Source organism: Tympanuchus pallidicinctus, unplaced genomic scaffold (assembly GCF_026119805.1).
Source record: "Tympanuchus pallidicinctus isolate F22 unplaced genomic scaffold, pur_lepc_1.0 scaffold21, whole genome shotgun sequence".
Classification (NCBI taxonomy): domain Eukaryota; kingdom Metazoa; phylum Chordata; class Aves; order Galliformes; family Phasianidae; genus Tympanuchus; species Tympanuchus pallidicinctus.
In genome coordinates, this window is record NW_026294733.1 from 12,576,786 (window position 1) to 12,590,256 (window position 13,471).

Consider the following 13,471-nt stretch of genomic DNA (forward strand, 5'->3'; position numbering starts at 1 on the left):
GCACACTGCTGCCCTACCAAAGCGGCCTCAAAAGGGGCCGTGGCTTCTTCGAGGGTTTCTCCTGCACTACCACAGGAGCTTTGTGCCTGGCACAGGGGGGCAGGGCTGCACGGGCTCTGACCTCTCGCTGTGCGGTGAGTCCCGCAGTGAGTCCACCGAGTCGCGGTACTGCGCTGTGGGCCGCCGCGAGTCCTCAATGCAGAAGGCAGCCCCGCGGCGGGCCCGCGCCTCCACGCAGGCAGGGCTGTTGCATTTACTGGTTCCCACCGAGGACAGCATGATCCCGGACTGGGAATCGGAAGTCAGGCTCTCCGTCCGCTCCAGGCTCCAGGTGTGGCTTTCATGTCTGTGAATCAAAGCCCACAGGGACAGTGAACAAGGAATCCCTTGGGGAAGGCCAGCGCCTTCTCCAAAAAGCCGCACACAGCCACAGATCTCACCCTGAACTGATGTCTCCTTTCTCTGTCTCGCTGCATTGGATCAGGGAGGCCCAATTTTGATATGCCTTTCCTTACTGTTTCCTGGAGGTATGACTAGAGGACAGCAAGGCTGCCCAGTGCACACGGGGTATTTAGTGCATCACCTCCTGGCAGCTGAGGACAAGGTAGGACGGCATCTGCAGGGTGGCCTGGGCAATTCTGCTTTATTTTGGTGCAGAGCGATGCACCGGCCTTGCCAAAACAGGTCTGCAGAGGACCTTCAAAAATGCCACTGCACACACTGCCAAGATCCTTCTGAAATGCTACCAGAACAGTGTCAGAAGAAAAGGCTCAGAATTATATTGTGACCAACACAGAGAAGCATTACCATTCATTAATAAAAGGCTTTGGCAGCAACACATGCTCAAGGAGCTACACAAAAACTACACTGTGCTGGGTACTGCTGGGCAGCACTTGGAGGTTTCCCCGCGCTTGGCTTGGTGTAGAGATGACATCCCACACAATGGCAGAGCATGGAGTCCTGTACCCACACCACCAGGCCGACTGCTCTCCTGTGGCACAAACACACAACCCACAGGAGCAACAGCTCTGAACTCCCAGATGGCACCAGATGGAGCTGTGCTGGCAGAGGGTTTGGCGTGGGGGTTTACAGAGGCCTCATTAAAACTTCCCAAGAATGTGTTAATTATTGATGGCTCTGGGCACATGCTTGGTTGCAACCATGACATTAATTTATAACTTCAAAAAGCATCCTCATTAGAGTATGAGCTGATCAAGTAAAATGGAACCTGATTCTGCCAGCAGTTTGCCTCTGGCATGACTTCAAGAAACACCTGCTTGCTGCACTTGACTCACGAAAATTCATATGGCAGGTAGCCAGGACCAGAGGCTGTGCAAGGTAGGTGCTTCCCACACCTGGCATGTATTAACGCTGCCCTTCAGACACAAATTTGCATCTTCAGATGTGCCCAGAGGTGGCCATGGGGTCTGAGGACTTTGAAGTCAGACTGTAATGCCATCAAGGTGCAGCTCTGCAGGAAAAGGAGCCTCTGTACACATTGCTCAAGCCTGCACACACCTAGCAAGGCTTGGAATGAAGTGTAAAAGTTCAAAAAAAAGAGCCTGGAAAAGACACCATCTGCCCACCAAGGGTAAGATTTCCCTGGCTAAAGGCAGGCATTTCCAGCCCAAAAAGTCATTCTTGGCTCCCTCTCTGCTCACTGCAGGTCAAGTCAGTTGGAATCTGGGGAGGAATTTACCTGAAAACCCAAGTTTGATATCTGAAGTTGCTCCACTACCTAATGAGGGCTTGAACCTGGAAGAAATCTGCTGGGACACATCTTTGAGCTTTACCTGGAAGGACTGTCTGCTTCCTGGACAGGTGGATACAAACAGCCCCAACTAATAGTAACTAAGCCCCAACATCTTTGGCTTGACAAAGCCCATGCAGCAGATCCAGTGTGACCACTGACAGGAGGTAGACAGGACCCCCCTGCACCTCACAGTCATTTCTCAAAAGCAGGCACTCTCATGGGGTAACACTGCTGCTTACTGGAGGAAGCACAGAGAACCTGAGCAACCAAGCTTCAAACAGTACAGGGCTTTCTTAGAGCATTTGAAGGACTTTTCTGGGCACCACAAAAATGGAGAAGTTCCATCTGCAATACAAATGCACTCAAATCCAGTGAGAACTTTGGCCTCTGAGCCAGGCTGCTGCTGTCCCCCAGGATGGCTGTTTTAGAATGTGAAAAATTAGTGGGTTTTTTTTTTGTTTTTGTTTTGTTTGTTTGTTTGTTTTTCTGGTGAAAACTTCATTTTCAGCTTTGCAGAACTAGGCAAAATAAATAAATTGTAAAGAATGGTTATATTTGTCATGTTCTGCCTTGCACAAGGCAAACAGATGCTAAATATCTCAAAGATTATATTAATAACCTGTGCATACTTAACGAATTAACACAGGCATGCAGTGTAATTGCAATCACAACTTGCAAAACCATTCCTAGATGCATCCTCCTATTTGACTGAGCTTGTGCAAGGCGTGAAAGCACTACTTCATTGCCTCCTACTTCCCAGCTATTTCAGTGCTATGCACTCCTGCTGGCTCTTTGCTGCAGATCAAGCATCACACCTTTCCACACCTTTCTGCACCTCTCACTAATTGGTTATGCCAGCAACACAATCTGATCTGCAAGCACTGGCATGGCCTGTATGATGGTGTGATGCCAAATATCAAGTAAAATCAGAGAGAGAGGTGAAAGGAAACCCTTCTACTGGCTTTGAATCTCACAGCATCCTAAGGCAAGCAGCAGTTCAGTGTGAATGGCATACATCACCTCTGGCTGGATGTTGGAGTGGCTGTGGAGCAGTGATGTGACGGTGAGCAGGAGTGACTTCCTGAAAAAGTTGTCTCTGTTTCCCTCCGGATGACGTGTTCAGTGGCAGAAACATTCTTAGAAATATACTGTAAAATATGAAGAACCACATAGATCAGCCAATAGCTTGCCAGCACTGCCACAGCCAAGTTCTGCTGTCTGGATTGCTTCTGGTGAAATCACCAGAGGACTGAGTGAACTCTGCAGCTCCGTGCCCCACGGGAGGCGACGAGAAAACTGAAAAATGTCATGCAGTGCCCTCCCCTCTGCCTCTGCACTTTGGACACTGGAAAGGAGCTATGATACAGGGGCTGCAGAGGGTTACAAAGAGCCGAGTGTTTCCCCAGATTGCTGTGTGAGCACATACAGCTGATGCTGCTGAGCAGAAATCCATCTGTTTGCAGGAGGTTGTGCACCAGACAGAGTGCCAGCAACAAGGCAACCGCATGCAATCTGTCACAGACACAAGTCCTACTGACATACCAAGTGTAATAGAAATATTTATGCTGAAATATCCCTTCACCTAACAGTAAGCAGGGTCAGCCATGCTTTCCACAGAGAGACTAAGCCTCTGGGGGAGACAGTATTTCAGGTTCACGTGGCTGTGACTCTTTAAATTTTCCTTGCCCTCATCCTTCATGGCCAACTATCCGCTTAGCTAAATGTCAGCATCACAAGAGTGACCCAGGAGAGCTTGTACCTCATTCAGGACGCTGATTCTACAAGGGCATGTAGTGATAGGACACAGGGTAATGGTTTGTAAAGAGGGGAGATTTAGCTTAGACATATGAAGATGTTCTTTACTCAGAAGCGGTGAGGCCTTGGCACACACTGCCCAGGGAAGTTGTGGATGCTCCATCCCTGGCAGCAGTTAAACCAGGCTGGGTGGGATCCTGGGCAGCCTGAGCTAGTGGAGGTGTTTCTACTCACAGCAGGACAATCGTTAAGGACCCTGCCAACCCTAATCTGTGATTCTACGATTGTGCTTTCTATCAGCAATCAGTGCCCCCCTGTGCATGGCACATGAACCTCTGCACACAGAAAACACTAAGAGAGGGCAAAAGGAAGTTTCCAAAGCAAATATTCAGAAGCTGGGAAACTGCAAACCCTCATCTTGGAAGAATACACCTTCAGCTTCAGGTCTGCCTTCCCTCTCTGTTTATCTGATCCCGTTTAATGTTTTAGTCCTAGCAAGGCACTTAAGCATGTTGAGAACAGGAACACAGAGCTCAGTGGGATTCTCACATCTCAGGAGCGGCTGAATGGCTTTCCTGGATCCAATCCTAAATACTCAGATGGGTCTCAATAGAGCGACAGTGGCACCCCACTGGGTTGTCCCACCTTGCAAAGGAGCAGCTGGGCCGCGCAGGTGGACAGACGTGGAGCTGTTCAGATCACCACAATGGGTGAGACGGTCACCGTGGTGGCTGAGCCTCTGCTGTGCTAACCCTATTTATTGTGCCATGAAATGAAGCTCGACAGGACAGCGTAATAGGCAGGAAACATTGGGAGTGCCTTCCAGGGAAGACACCAGGATCACACCTGTCCTGAGTGCCCTAACCTCATGCTCAGTGTATCAAAGTAAAATCACAATTCCCTCTAGATTTTGTTTTGGGAAAGGTTTCCATGCAGAATTTCTTGCTTTTGTTCAAGTTGTATTTTGCTTCTCATGCACAGGCACAGGCAGGTGCAAGCCTGCAAATCCACATCAAATCCCTGACAGACAATGAGCACTCAATAAAATACAGAGTCTTATGAAAGGTCTTACATCAGCCATTTGGATTTCCTCTGGATCCAAACGCGGATGGCTTGGCCCATTTGCAAGGCTCCTGTTCTGATGGGCATGACACATGTTCTGTCGTAAATGATTATGCATCTGTTTTCTTTGCTTCCTTTAAAAAGGAAAGGAAAAAAGTAAATTAGGAGGATTTCTCTCATGAGGCCCAAGTGTCTCTGGAGGAAGCAGATGATAAAGGAGGTAGCAACCAAGTTGTCATTCATCTTTCAGACACTTTTCATGTTTTGACGGTGTTTGTGGACAGCTGTGAACAGGAGGAAGCAAGACATTCAACATTAGCCACTTATGCTGCCTTTCCAAAGAAATGTGAATGTTTTCTGCTATAGGCAATTCACATAGTTGGGTCCAGTGGTCTTCAAGACAAGCAAGACAAGCCCCAGGACAATGCAGTGGAGGCAGGGGGAGCGTGGGGCTGGGCACTGAGGAGAGAAGTGGGGAGAAGAGAAAGGAGAACCAGTCCTGGCTTGCCCTTGGTGGCAAGGCTCCTGTCCTGCATTAAGCACAACACAGGAAAGCCTCCCTGGGAGGACATCAACTTCACAAGGCTTCCTGTGTCCTGGGTAATAGTTGGACATTCCAAAGACAGGTGAGAGGCACGTGGGGAGAAGGGTGCTGTCTGATCAGGGGAGGCTGGCCATGAACGAGGTCCCCAAACCTCTTGCTCAATCATCATTGCTTTGGAAGTTCCAGAACTGTAAACAAGTGAGCCCATAGCTCCTGGGCATTAGCCCACTGTGCTTCTGTTGGCTCAGGGGACTGCTTCTCCCAGCCACGTGCCATCACCTGGCTTGGATACATGATAATGATTCAGGCGATAAAGAAATGGGAAACTTCTGCTCATACAGGATGGTTGATGGCTTCATCGGCTTCCTTCAGAGTTTGCTGGGAATACCACAGCATAGCATCTCCTTAAAACAGCATTTGGGTGAACACCATGAAAGCATGACACACAATCACTGCCACTCAGAGATCTCTCACCGGTTATTGTTTGTTAACCACACATACTCACTTGGTTTTACAGTAAGCTACCACACAGACGATGCCCACCACAAGCAAGGCAACACAGATTCCTGTGATGGTTAGAACTCTTTTCTGGTAGAGCTCCTCTGCCTCTGCAAATGGAGAGAAAGAAATCAGTTGCAATCAGGCTCCAGCACCACAACGCACCTGGCTGCACAGGACCCAGCACTGCATGAGGGTGAGATGGAGAGGACTCAGCCACACCTCCTACTGATCTGCTGCCCAAACCTGAGGCCAGCTGGCCCAGCCTTGCTCACCCCTCAAGAGCTCCTCAATCCTTTTGTCTCTCTGTAGCTCAACCCTTGCCCTCAGTAGCTCAGCCCTTCTCAAGCACGCTTCTGGCTTTCTCTTCTTTTCCCACAGCGTAACTCGGTGACTAATCTCAGAGAGCCCAGTGAGTTTCCTTTCCTTTCCAGCAGATCGCCTTTTCTCAGTAGCTTGGTATCAAAGAAGGAAGCCCTCGAGCGTCCCCCAGCCACCACGTACCAAACACCCCTGTGATGCTCTCCTCACAGCTCTCTGCTCTGACAGACTCAGAATGCCTTTTCCTCACAGCTGCTGCATGCTCCGGAGTTCGGCAGTGCGCTGCAACCGCCGAGCAACAGCCCCAAAGCATGCAGGTGCTGGGAGGGACATCCTAAAGGAGTCAAAAAGCAGAACGAAGATGGAAAAGTGATAGCACGTTAGACAAAGAAAAGGAAGTGGAGTAATTAAAATACAGTAACCAACTGCAGTTGTGGATTTTTAATGAAGCCCTAGGAAATGATTAATTCCATTGCACTGGGTAGCCCAGATGCACACACAAAATTCAAGCACCACGCTGCTGCTTCTTTCAGATTCTGCTATTTGTCACGGACTGCCTTTCAAACCAGGAAAGTCAGTCATTTGCATCAGAACCCAGACCGTGCTAAAAGGCAGGTAATTCATTCCAGTTAATCAAAGCTCCAAGGAAATGGCAGGATATCACCTGCTGTGTGACTGAACCACACCTAGGCAGCAATTGCATGGCTATGGCTACTCCAAAGCAGATGTTCTCAGAAAATCCAGCTACCTTCACTGAGACTAGCAATGGCAGTCTGAATGACTAAGAGAAGGATCTAGTCCACAGCTGCCGTGAGCCTTGTATTTTAGCACCTACAGCCAATGTGCTTGTGTCTCCATACTATGTGTTAATTGTAAAGTCTCCGGGCCTTGTGTCTTCTCTAATATTCACTGAATTTTTCTTTTTTCCACGTTGATCAGGCAATAAAACTTGTGCCATGGTTGCTGTGCTCGGCGTGTTCCACTGGCACACACTAGATACTTTCAATGGAATACGTGAGCTACAAAAACTATGAGATATAAAACTAGAAGAGAAACAGGTCTGGTTTCAGGTGCTAGCATCAACTAGAAGTAGGGCCAGACTCCAGAGAAAGACCATTGGATAAGTACCAAAGTATCCCAGATAAAGAAATATTTTGACTAATCTCAAATTTCCAATTTAGAAAGGAAAGTGCTTTTTGGAAATAAAATAAAATAAAATAAAATAAAATAAAATAAAATAAAATAAAATAAAATAAAATAAAATAGTGCTGAGAAAAATGCTTATCTTTGTCTAGCACTCAAAATGGAAATGAAGGAAGAACTGCTAAACCAGGGGATGCAAATAACCATCCTGACGTGAGGATGCAAAACATCATCAAGAGGGCTTGCTTCATGCCTCTGTTGCAAAGCTACAGTTTAAAGAAATAAATGTACATCCTTCTTGCCTGTGCCCTGGCCTTTGGCTTGATCAGGCTCTCTGAGTGCTGGTGGAGCTCACCCAGAAGCACGTCCCCCCGTGCACCAGGGCCGTGGGCAGCCAGACCCCAGACTCCGTCTCCGCAGCCGGTGTGAGCAATGACAGAACACAGCTTGTTTGACTGCAGCTGACTGGGCTGCAGCAGTTGCAGCAGCCACCTGCACTGCCTCAGGCCGGAGCGCGGACGGTGCAGGACCTGCTCCTACCAGGGAGGTCCTTCCTGTTCCAGGCATCAGCAACCACGGCAGACAAGTTTTCTTGCTCTTGCACAGGTCTGGGACCTGGCTTACAGCTGGACAGCTATTTCCTTCAGACAGGAACCTCAGAGATTTTATCAGCATCAGAACCAGACAGGGTCATGTCCTGGGTACAGATGGCACTGGGCATGAATTTAGCTGCTACCCAACTGTATTTCTTCGCCAATTACCACAAACGGGGGGGGAAGAAGGACATTTTTCACCATAGATCAATCCGTGGAGCCAATTATTTTCAAAGCCTCTTTACCAGCTACATCTCTTGCCATAAAGACATTTTTTTTTCAAGTTTAAATCCTTCTGTTTGAATTACGGAAGGGAGCGGGACAAAGAGAGCAAAGCCATCAAAACCATGAAGTTTTTTAGCCTGTTAGCTAGCTAAAAAAAATTTCATCCAAGGCTCAAACCCTGGCCTCTGTTCAGGCAGTCATGTGGGCACAGAACTCTATATGTGTGGCTCTCCTGAACTCCCACCTGCATTGTAAGGGGAATAATTCAGTTCATCAGAAATGCAGACTCAGGTGCTCTTCCCCAAGCTGACAGCTCTGCTGTGTGAAGCAGTGAAGCTGGAGGCTGTGCATTACTACTGCAAAAATGAAAAATTAAATGACCTGCTGTCAGTGATTTAGCTCAGCTCCTAACATCTCATTACAGTTGATGCTTGGTAAAATAGTATCTTCGTGCTGCATAAAATCATCTTGACAAAAACACAGAAAATAGGAGAATGCTTTCTGCAATTCTGTGTTTGGGAAGGTAAGATCCTGGAGCAGGACTTGTCCATTTGTGTCTGCGTGCTCTAAAATGCCACATCTTCATCAGCAGCATTGTCACTCTACAGCAGCAAACACTACGAACAAACCATGTTGTGTCACATAATGTCGACAGAATCACAGTCCAGCCATGGGTTCACAGCAACGCATGAGAGTGAGAGACGGATGGCAGAGAAGAGACGACTGCAGACTGGGAACGGGATGTGTGCGGTTCTGTGATGACATTGAGAATGGATGAGGAAAAGGACAAAAGTCAACAAAAAAGGGATGTCAAAAATCCTTAATTTTAACATTTGTTTAAGTGTATTAGTATTAGCAGCACCACTTTCTCTGAAACCGCAAAATGCATTCATTTTCTGCTGCAGGAACAAGCTGCTGGCGATACACACGAGCCTTGGGGGGAAGGCATGCAAAAGCCAGCAGAGACCAACTTCTCCAGCTTCAGCTTGTGCACAGCCCTCCGGCTCAGGGCCCCAAGAAGCCAATTTAGCATTCGGAAGTGAAATATTGGTGTCCCCATGTCTCTAGCAAATTGAATTGAAGTATCTTTATGAGAAGATCTGCTCCAGATGGCATTGCTGGGCCAATTTTTTTAAGCTAAGTGATAAAGACAAACCTCTCTGTTCTTGGTGAGCAACCCCTCCCACACTCGTCTGCGCACCCAGGGAAACCTAACCCAGGGATTTGATTTTCCAGGTGCTTGCTCCAGAGAGATTTGATACACGTCTGAAAACAGAGTTACGAGAAAGGAGGAAAAACACTATGACTGTGAGCAATTGGGTAGGAGCAGGCAGTCGCCTGTTTCCAAGAGGCTGTAAGCCAGTGTTTTTCCACGCTTTAGCTTGCCACCAGCTCAGCATCACACTGACTTCCCCGGGCTCAGTGTCTTCTAGAGGAGCTCACCTCCCGTCACATTCCATGGGTCAGTTTCTTCCTGTCAGGAACAGAAGGCAGCAGACGGCCTTTGGGAGGGAGTAAACCTCCCCCCTGGTCCTTCATAGGACACAGTGGATGTTAGCGCACAGAATGGCAGCGCTGCAAAAGCCCTAAAACTTCCTAAAACTCGCCTTCCCCTGCCTGTCCCCAAGTGGTGCCTGCTGGCAGCCTTTAGGATTGACACAAACTCTTGCCTTTTGGTTAAAGGCACAGAAGCGTGTCGAATGAGGAGACCATGGTTTGGAACATCTCAGTCGTGCCACACGCACCTGGCTGCTGCTCGGAACAAAGAAAAAAGTGCTGCTAAAAATACACCTGCGTTTTTATCATTTTACATTTCGACTTTGCATTTTTACTTTGTTTTGGTTTTTAATCCAAACATCTGTCTTGGTGCCAGGGAAAAGAACAGAACAGCTGATTTTTTAATCATCCCATTAAAGCCATAAATATAATGTGGGCAGCTCTTAATGGCTTCTGATTAATAAATGAATGGTTGTTCCATACCCTTTAATTCAAATCCAAGATGCTCTGCCAATGCAGAAAGAAGACAAGGAAGAGAAAGAGAAAAAGAAAAACAGGTCTGTCAGAGATCTCTCATACACAAACACACTGTGCAGTTACAGCAGTTAGCATCTCTGTAGGCTCAGCAGCAGTTACACAGAACACAGTGTATGCTTCAGAGCATTTTAAATTCCCACCAGAGCTTACATCTTATGTAAAGGAAGACCCAAACAAATTGCAGTGGAAGTTAATTATGAATTCTTTTAGTTGATTATGAATTCTTTTGAGATGAGCCATGTTTGTTAGTACCCGATGTGGAATTTACAGGTTAGGCAGGGAAAAAAAAAAAAAAAAGGAAAAAAAAAAAGGTACACTTGTTCTGAAACAACTCCTGACTCCAGACAGGCCAAAACACATAGCGACCGTGTGAACCTGATAACCATTCATTCGCACTCTACAGGCAACATGTGCCCCTGTGCCCGGGGCTGCGCACAAAGCAGCGCGCTCAGCAGACACGTGCAGGCGCTTGCACAGGGCCTGCAAGCACAGCTCTCCTGCTCATGACCTCAGGTCTGGTCTTGGATGCACAATGTCATCTGGCAGCACGGCCTGCTCACCTCCTGCCGGCATGTGCATGGTGAAGCACTGCTCTTAGCAGCACGGATTTGCAGCTGTACCACTGATACTGCAAGTGATTAGTTGCCCTGGCAAAGGTAATGAATCCCTTGCAGATCTAAAAGTGCAAATTGCACTGGAAGCTTCCCTCGAGTCTCTGATCTTCCAAATTTCACTTCTGCTGTGGTTCTGCATTTTTAGAAACGACAAGCATGCCAAAAAAGAGAAAGAAAAAGCACAAACTGGAGCATCTGCTTTCAGATTCAAATTGGTTACAATTGCGACTGCAGCTCATCTTGCAGACGCACTGCTACGCAGAGCAGGCTTTGTCTAATGAATCAACAGCGCCGTTGTCCAGAACAGGCAACTTTTTTTTTTTTTTTTTTTTTTTTTTTTCTGAAAAAAAAAATCCACTCTTGAATTTCGTTAATTTTCCTGGTACCAGCCTCACTTAAAGACAATTTTTTTCCACATAAATATTAAAGCTCTCCATACTTATCATTGCACATAAAAGTGAGCTCTTCTGTTCCAAATCACCATACGGACAAGATTATTTTCAGCTCGGAGATGTCCAGATTGATTTGTTACATTTTCCATACGAATTGCTGTTTGCTGCACATGAAGATTGGTTTGCTATTTCAATGCTGCTCAAAACTTGAGTGTGCGGGAGGGAAATTAGCACTAATCATTATGGAACACATAAACACTTTTCAGCTAAAGCAGGTTCTTCTCTTCAAATCGGTGCTGATGTTTGTTGGTTTTGTTTGTTTGTTTGTTTTGATTTTTTTTTTAAAGGAGATTTTGGAGATTCTTTAATAAAATTTGGTATAACTTGAAGGCCACAAAACCAGGCTGATCTCTGCTTCACATCTCACGTTTGTGCAAAACGAATGGAGAACTCTACCATGCATTTCACAGTCACGTCCTGTGGGCTGCAGGAGCGTGGACTCAATGTGGTGGACAGCAGAGAACTGGACACCTTACACCTGTTCTATGCCTTCCGGTTTTCACTGCTAACCTTGACGTTTTTCTAGAGCATGTTACCATCATGCAACCTGTTTTACCTGACACCGTGACAACTGCAGATAGAGATACATTAAATTTCATCCAAATATCTATACGGTTGGTATGCTCCTGGCAGTGTACTCCCTAAACATCTGCTCCTTCCTGACAGATCTGCTCTCGTATATACAGCCACAAATGGATGCAATTCAGAACATTCTTATGGTTTTTTGTTAGTGCAAACAGAACTTGAGCCTCCCTGTGGTGCACCCTACAGTAGAACTGCAGGTTCTCAGGGCTCCCCTGTCCCACAGAGCAGACACAGCCAGCTCACGTGTTGGATCTTAGCTACAGGTTCCCTGGGCAGCAGAGAAACTATGCAGATCTGCAACAGCTGGAAAGCACATACCTGCTTCTACCTGCAAACCTAAGAGTGGCTTTGAATCTGCTTGTGCCTCTGCATCTCAAGTACACAGCTACTCTACACTTCAGACTTTCTCAGTCTCTCATGTGCTGACTGTTCCTCCCTCAGTGCTGCTTAGATGCCACTGTTCAGGAAGACAGTGGACTTCTAAAAACTCAGCCTCTCTTCTGATCTGTGAACTGACCAGGCTGTGCTTTCAGACTTCCAGAAGAAAATTCCCATGGATAAGAAGCCAACAAGCTTCAAAAGCAAAGGGATTATTGGAGCCATATTAGGTGCTACTAAAATTTCCATCATATCATTTTTTCTAAGCTGCTCCTCTGTTAACAAAGCTATGCAAAAAAAAAACCAACAGTTCCAGCACAACAAGATATTACAAGCAAAGTGATGTGTCAGCCTGTTGCAGCTACAGGCATTGCTTCTGTATCACCCATAGCTGAATCCAGAAGGGAGGCACTCACTCCTTTCCCTGGTCAGGAGTTCCTCAAAGTGGCCATGAGGCACGTAAGGCCTTCTGCTGGGACAGCAATGGAGGAAAGACACTCAAGAGGAAACACTGTAAGAGTCCTCTGGGATTTGAAAGGTTTGCCTCTTCTGTTAAGAACAGACTGTTCAAAATTATTCAACTGGCTACTGCTCTGAAGCAAATGAGGAGACCTCATCTCTACGAATAAAAGGTGATGCTTCTGCACTGAGCAGAGAGATATCATCTTCATGAACACAGCGCACCACACAGCACGTGATAGATTAATAATGGATCTCCTGGTAACAAGCATGTTTGAGGAAACAAAATTTCTCCTAGAGACAACAATTTATTTTGGTCTGGAGCAAAAAAGTATTTCTGATAGCATTCTGTGTTTGAAGGAGTTCTTCTCTTTTTTTAAGAGATTGATCGGGGAAAGCAATGTATCTTTAAAAGCTTTGAGTCGTATTTGCTGCCAGGTGGAGAAGGTGCTCAACATGGTGTGCAGCACCTGCACCGTGTCCTCCAACAATCTGATCAGCCTGCATCTCACACACCCTGGCTGTCTGGCCACTCCATGCTTGTAGAGGTGCTGGCAGTGAGGAAGTGTGTTGCATTCCAGGCTTGGGAGCCGCCTCTGGGATAGCTGTAATCAAATGAATCCCATCTATGCAGACAGACTAATGCATGCTAGAACTCCAAGGCCCTCAGGACAAGCTCTAATGGAATCGATATATAGCCAGAGGCTAGCACACAAATCAATTACTGTGGGACAGCACTCAGCTCTACATATTATTTTTCTCGTATCATCAACCTTCTATCTGAACTCCAAACAACTCCAAGGCCAATGACAAGTAGCTATGGCTGAGCACCCTCACCTGAGATTTCCCAAACCATTTGAAACAAGGACAAGTTTATTGAAAAATCATGTCACATTTATACCTGTTGAAGCTTTCTGGAAATGTTGAGCTTGAGATAGAATCCTATTCTTCCTCAAGCAGCCGTCAGTGTAAAGGAAAGAGTATCCAGTCGCCCCTTAAATGCATTACTTTGCAGTATTTGTGTTATTGCTTGTGCCTATAAGCTATACTAGACT

At 46.7% G+C, this 13,471-nt stretch overlaps 1 protein-coding gene across 4 annotated transcripts in view; it reads right to left on the reverse strand.

Moving 5' to 3' along the window:
• Positions 1-13,471, reverse strand: part of NRG2 (neuregulin 2) — a 151,276-nt gene that overhangs the window by 3,190 nt on the left and 134,615 nt on the right. For 2 of the 4 annotated variants that reach the window (XM_052684503.1, XM_052684501.1), the window contains 5 exons: positions 9,875-9,898; positions 5,620-5,722; positions 4,581-4,704; positions 2,774-2,901; positions 122-346 (listed from right to left, as the gene is read on the reverse strand). In XM_052684503.1, coding sequence (XP_052540463.1) covers positions 122-346; positions 2,774-2,901; positions 4,581-4,704; positions 5,620-5,722; positions 9,875-9,898 — 604 coding nt within the window. The remainder of the gene's footprint in view (positions 1-121; positions 347-2,773; positions 2,902-4,580; positions 4,705-5,619; positions 5,723-9,874; positions 9,899-13,471) is intronic. The other 2 variants (XM_052684504.1, XM_052684502.1) reach the window with 1 other exon arrangement.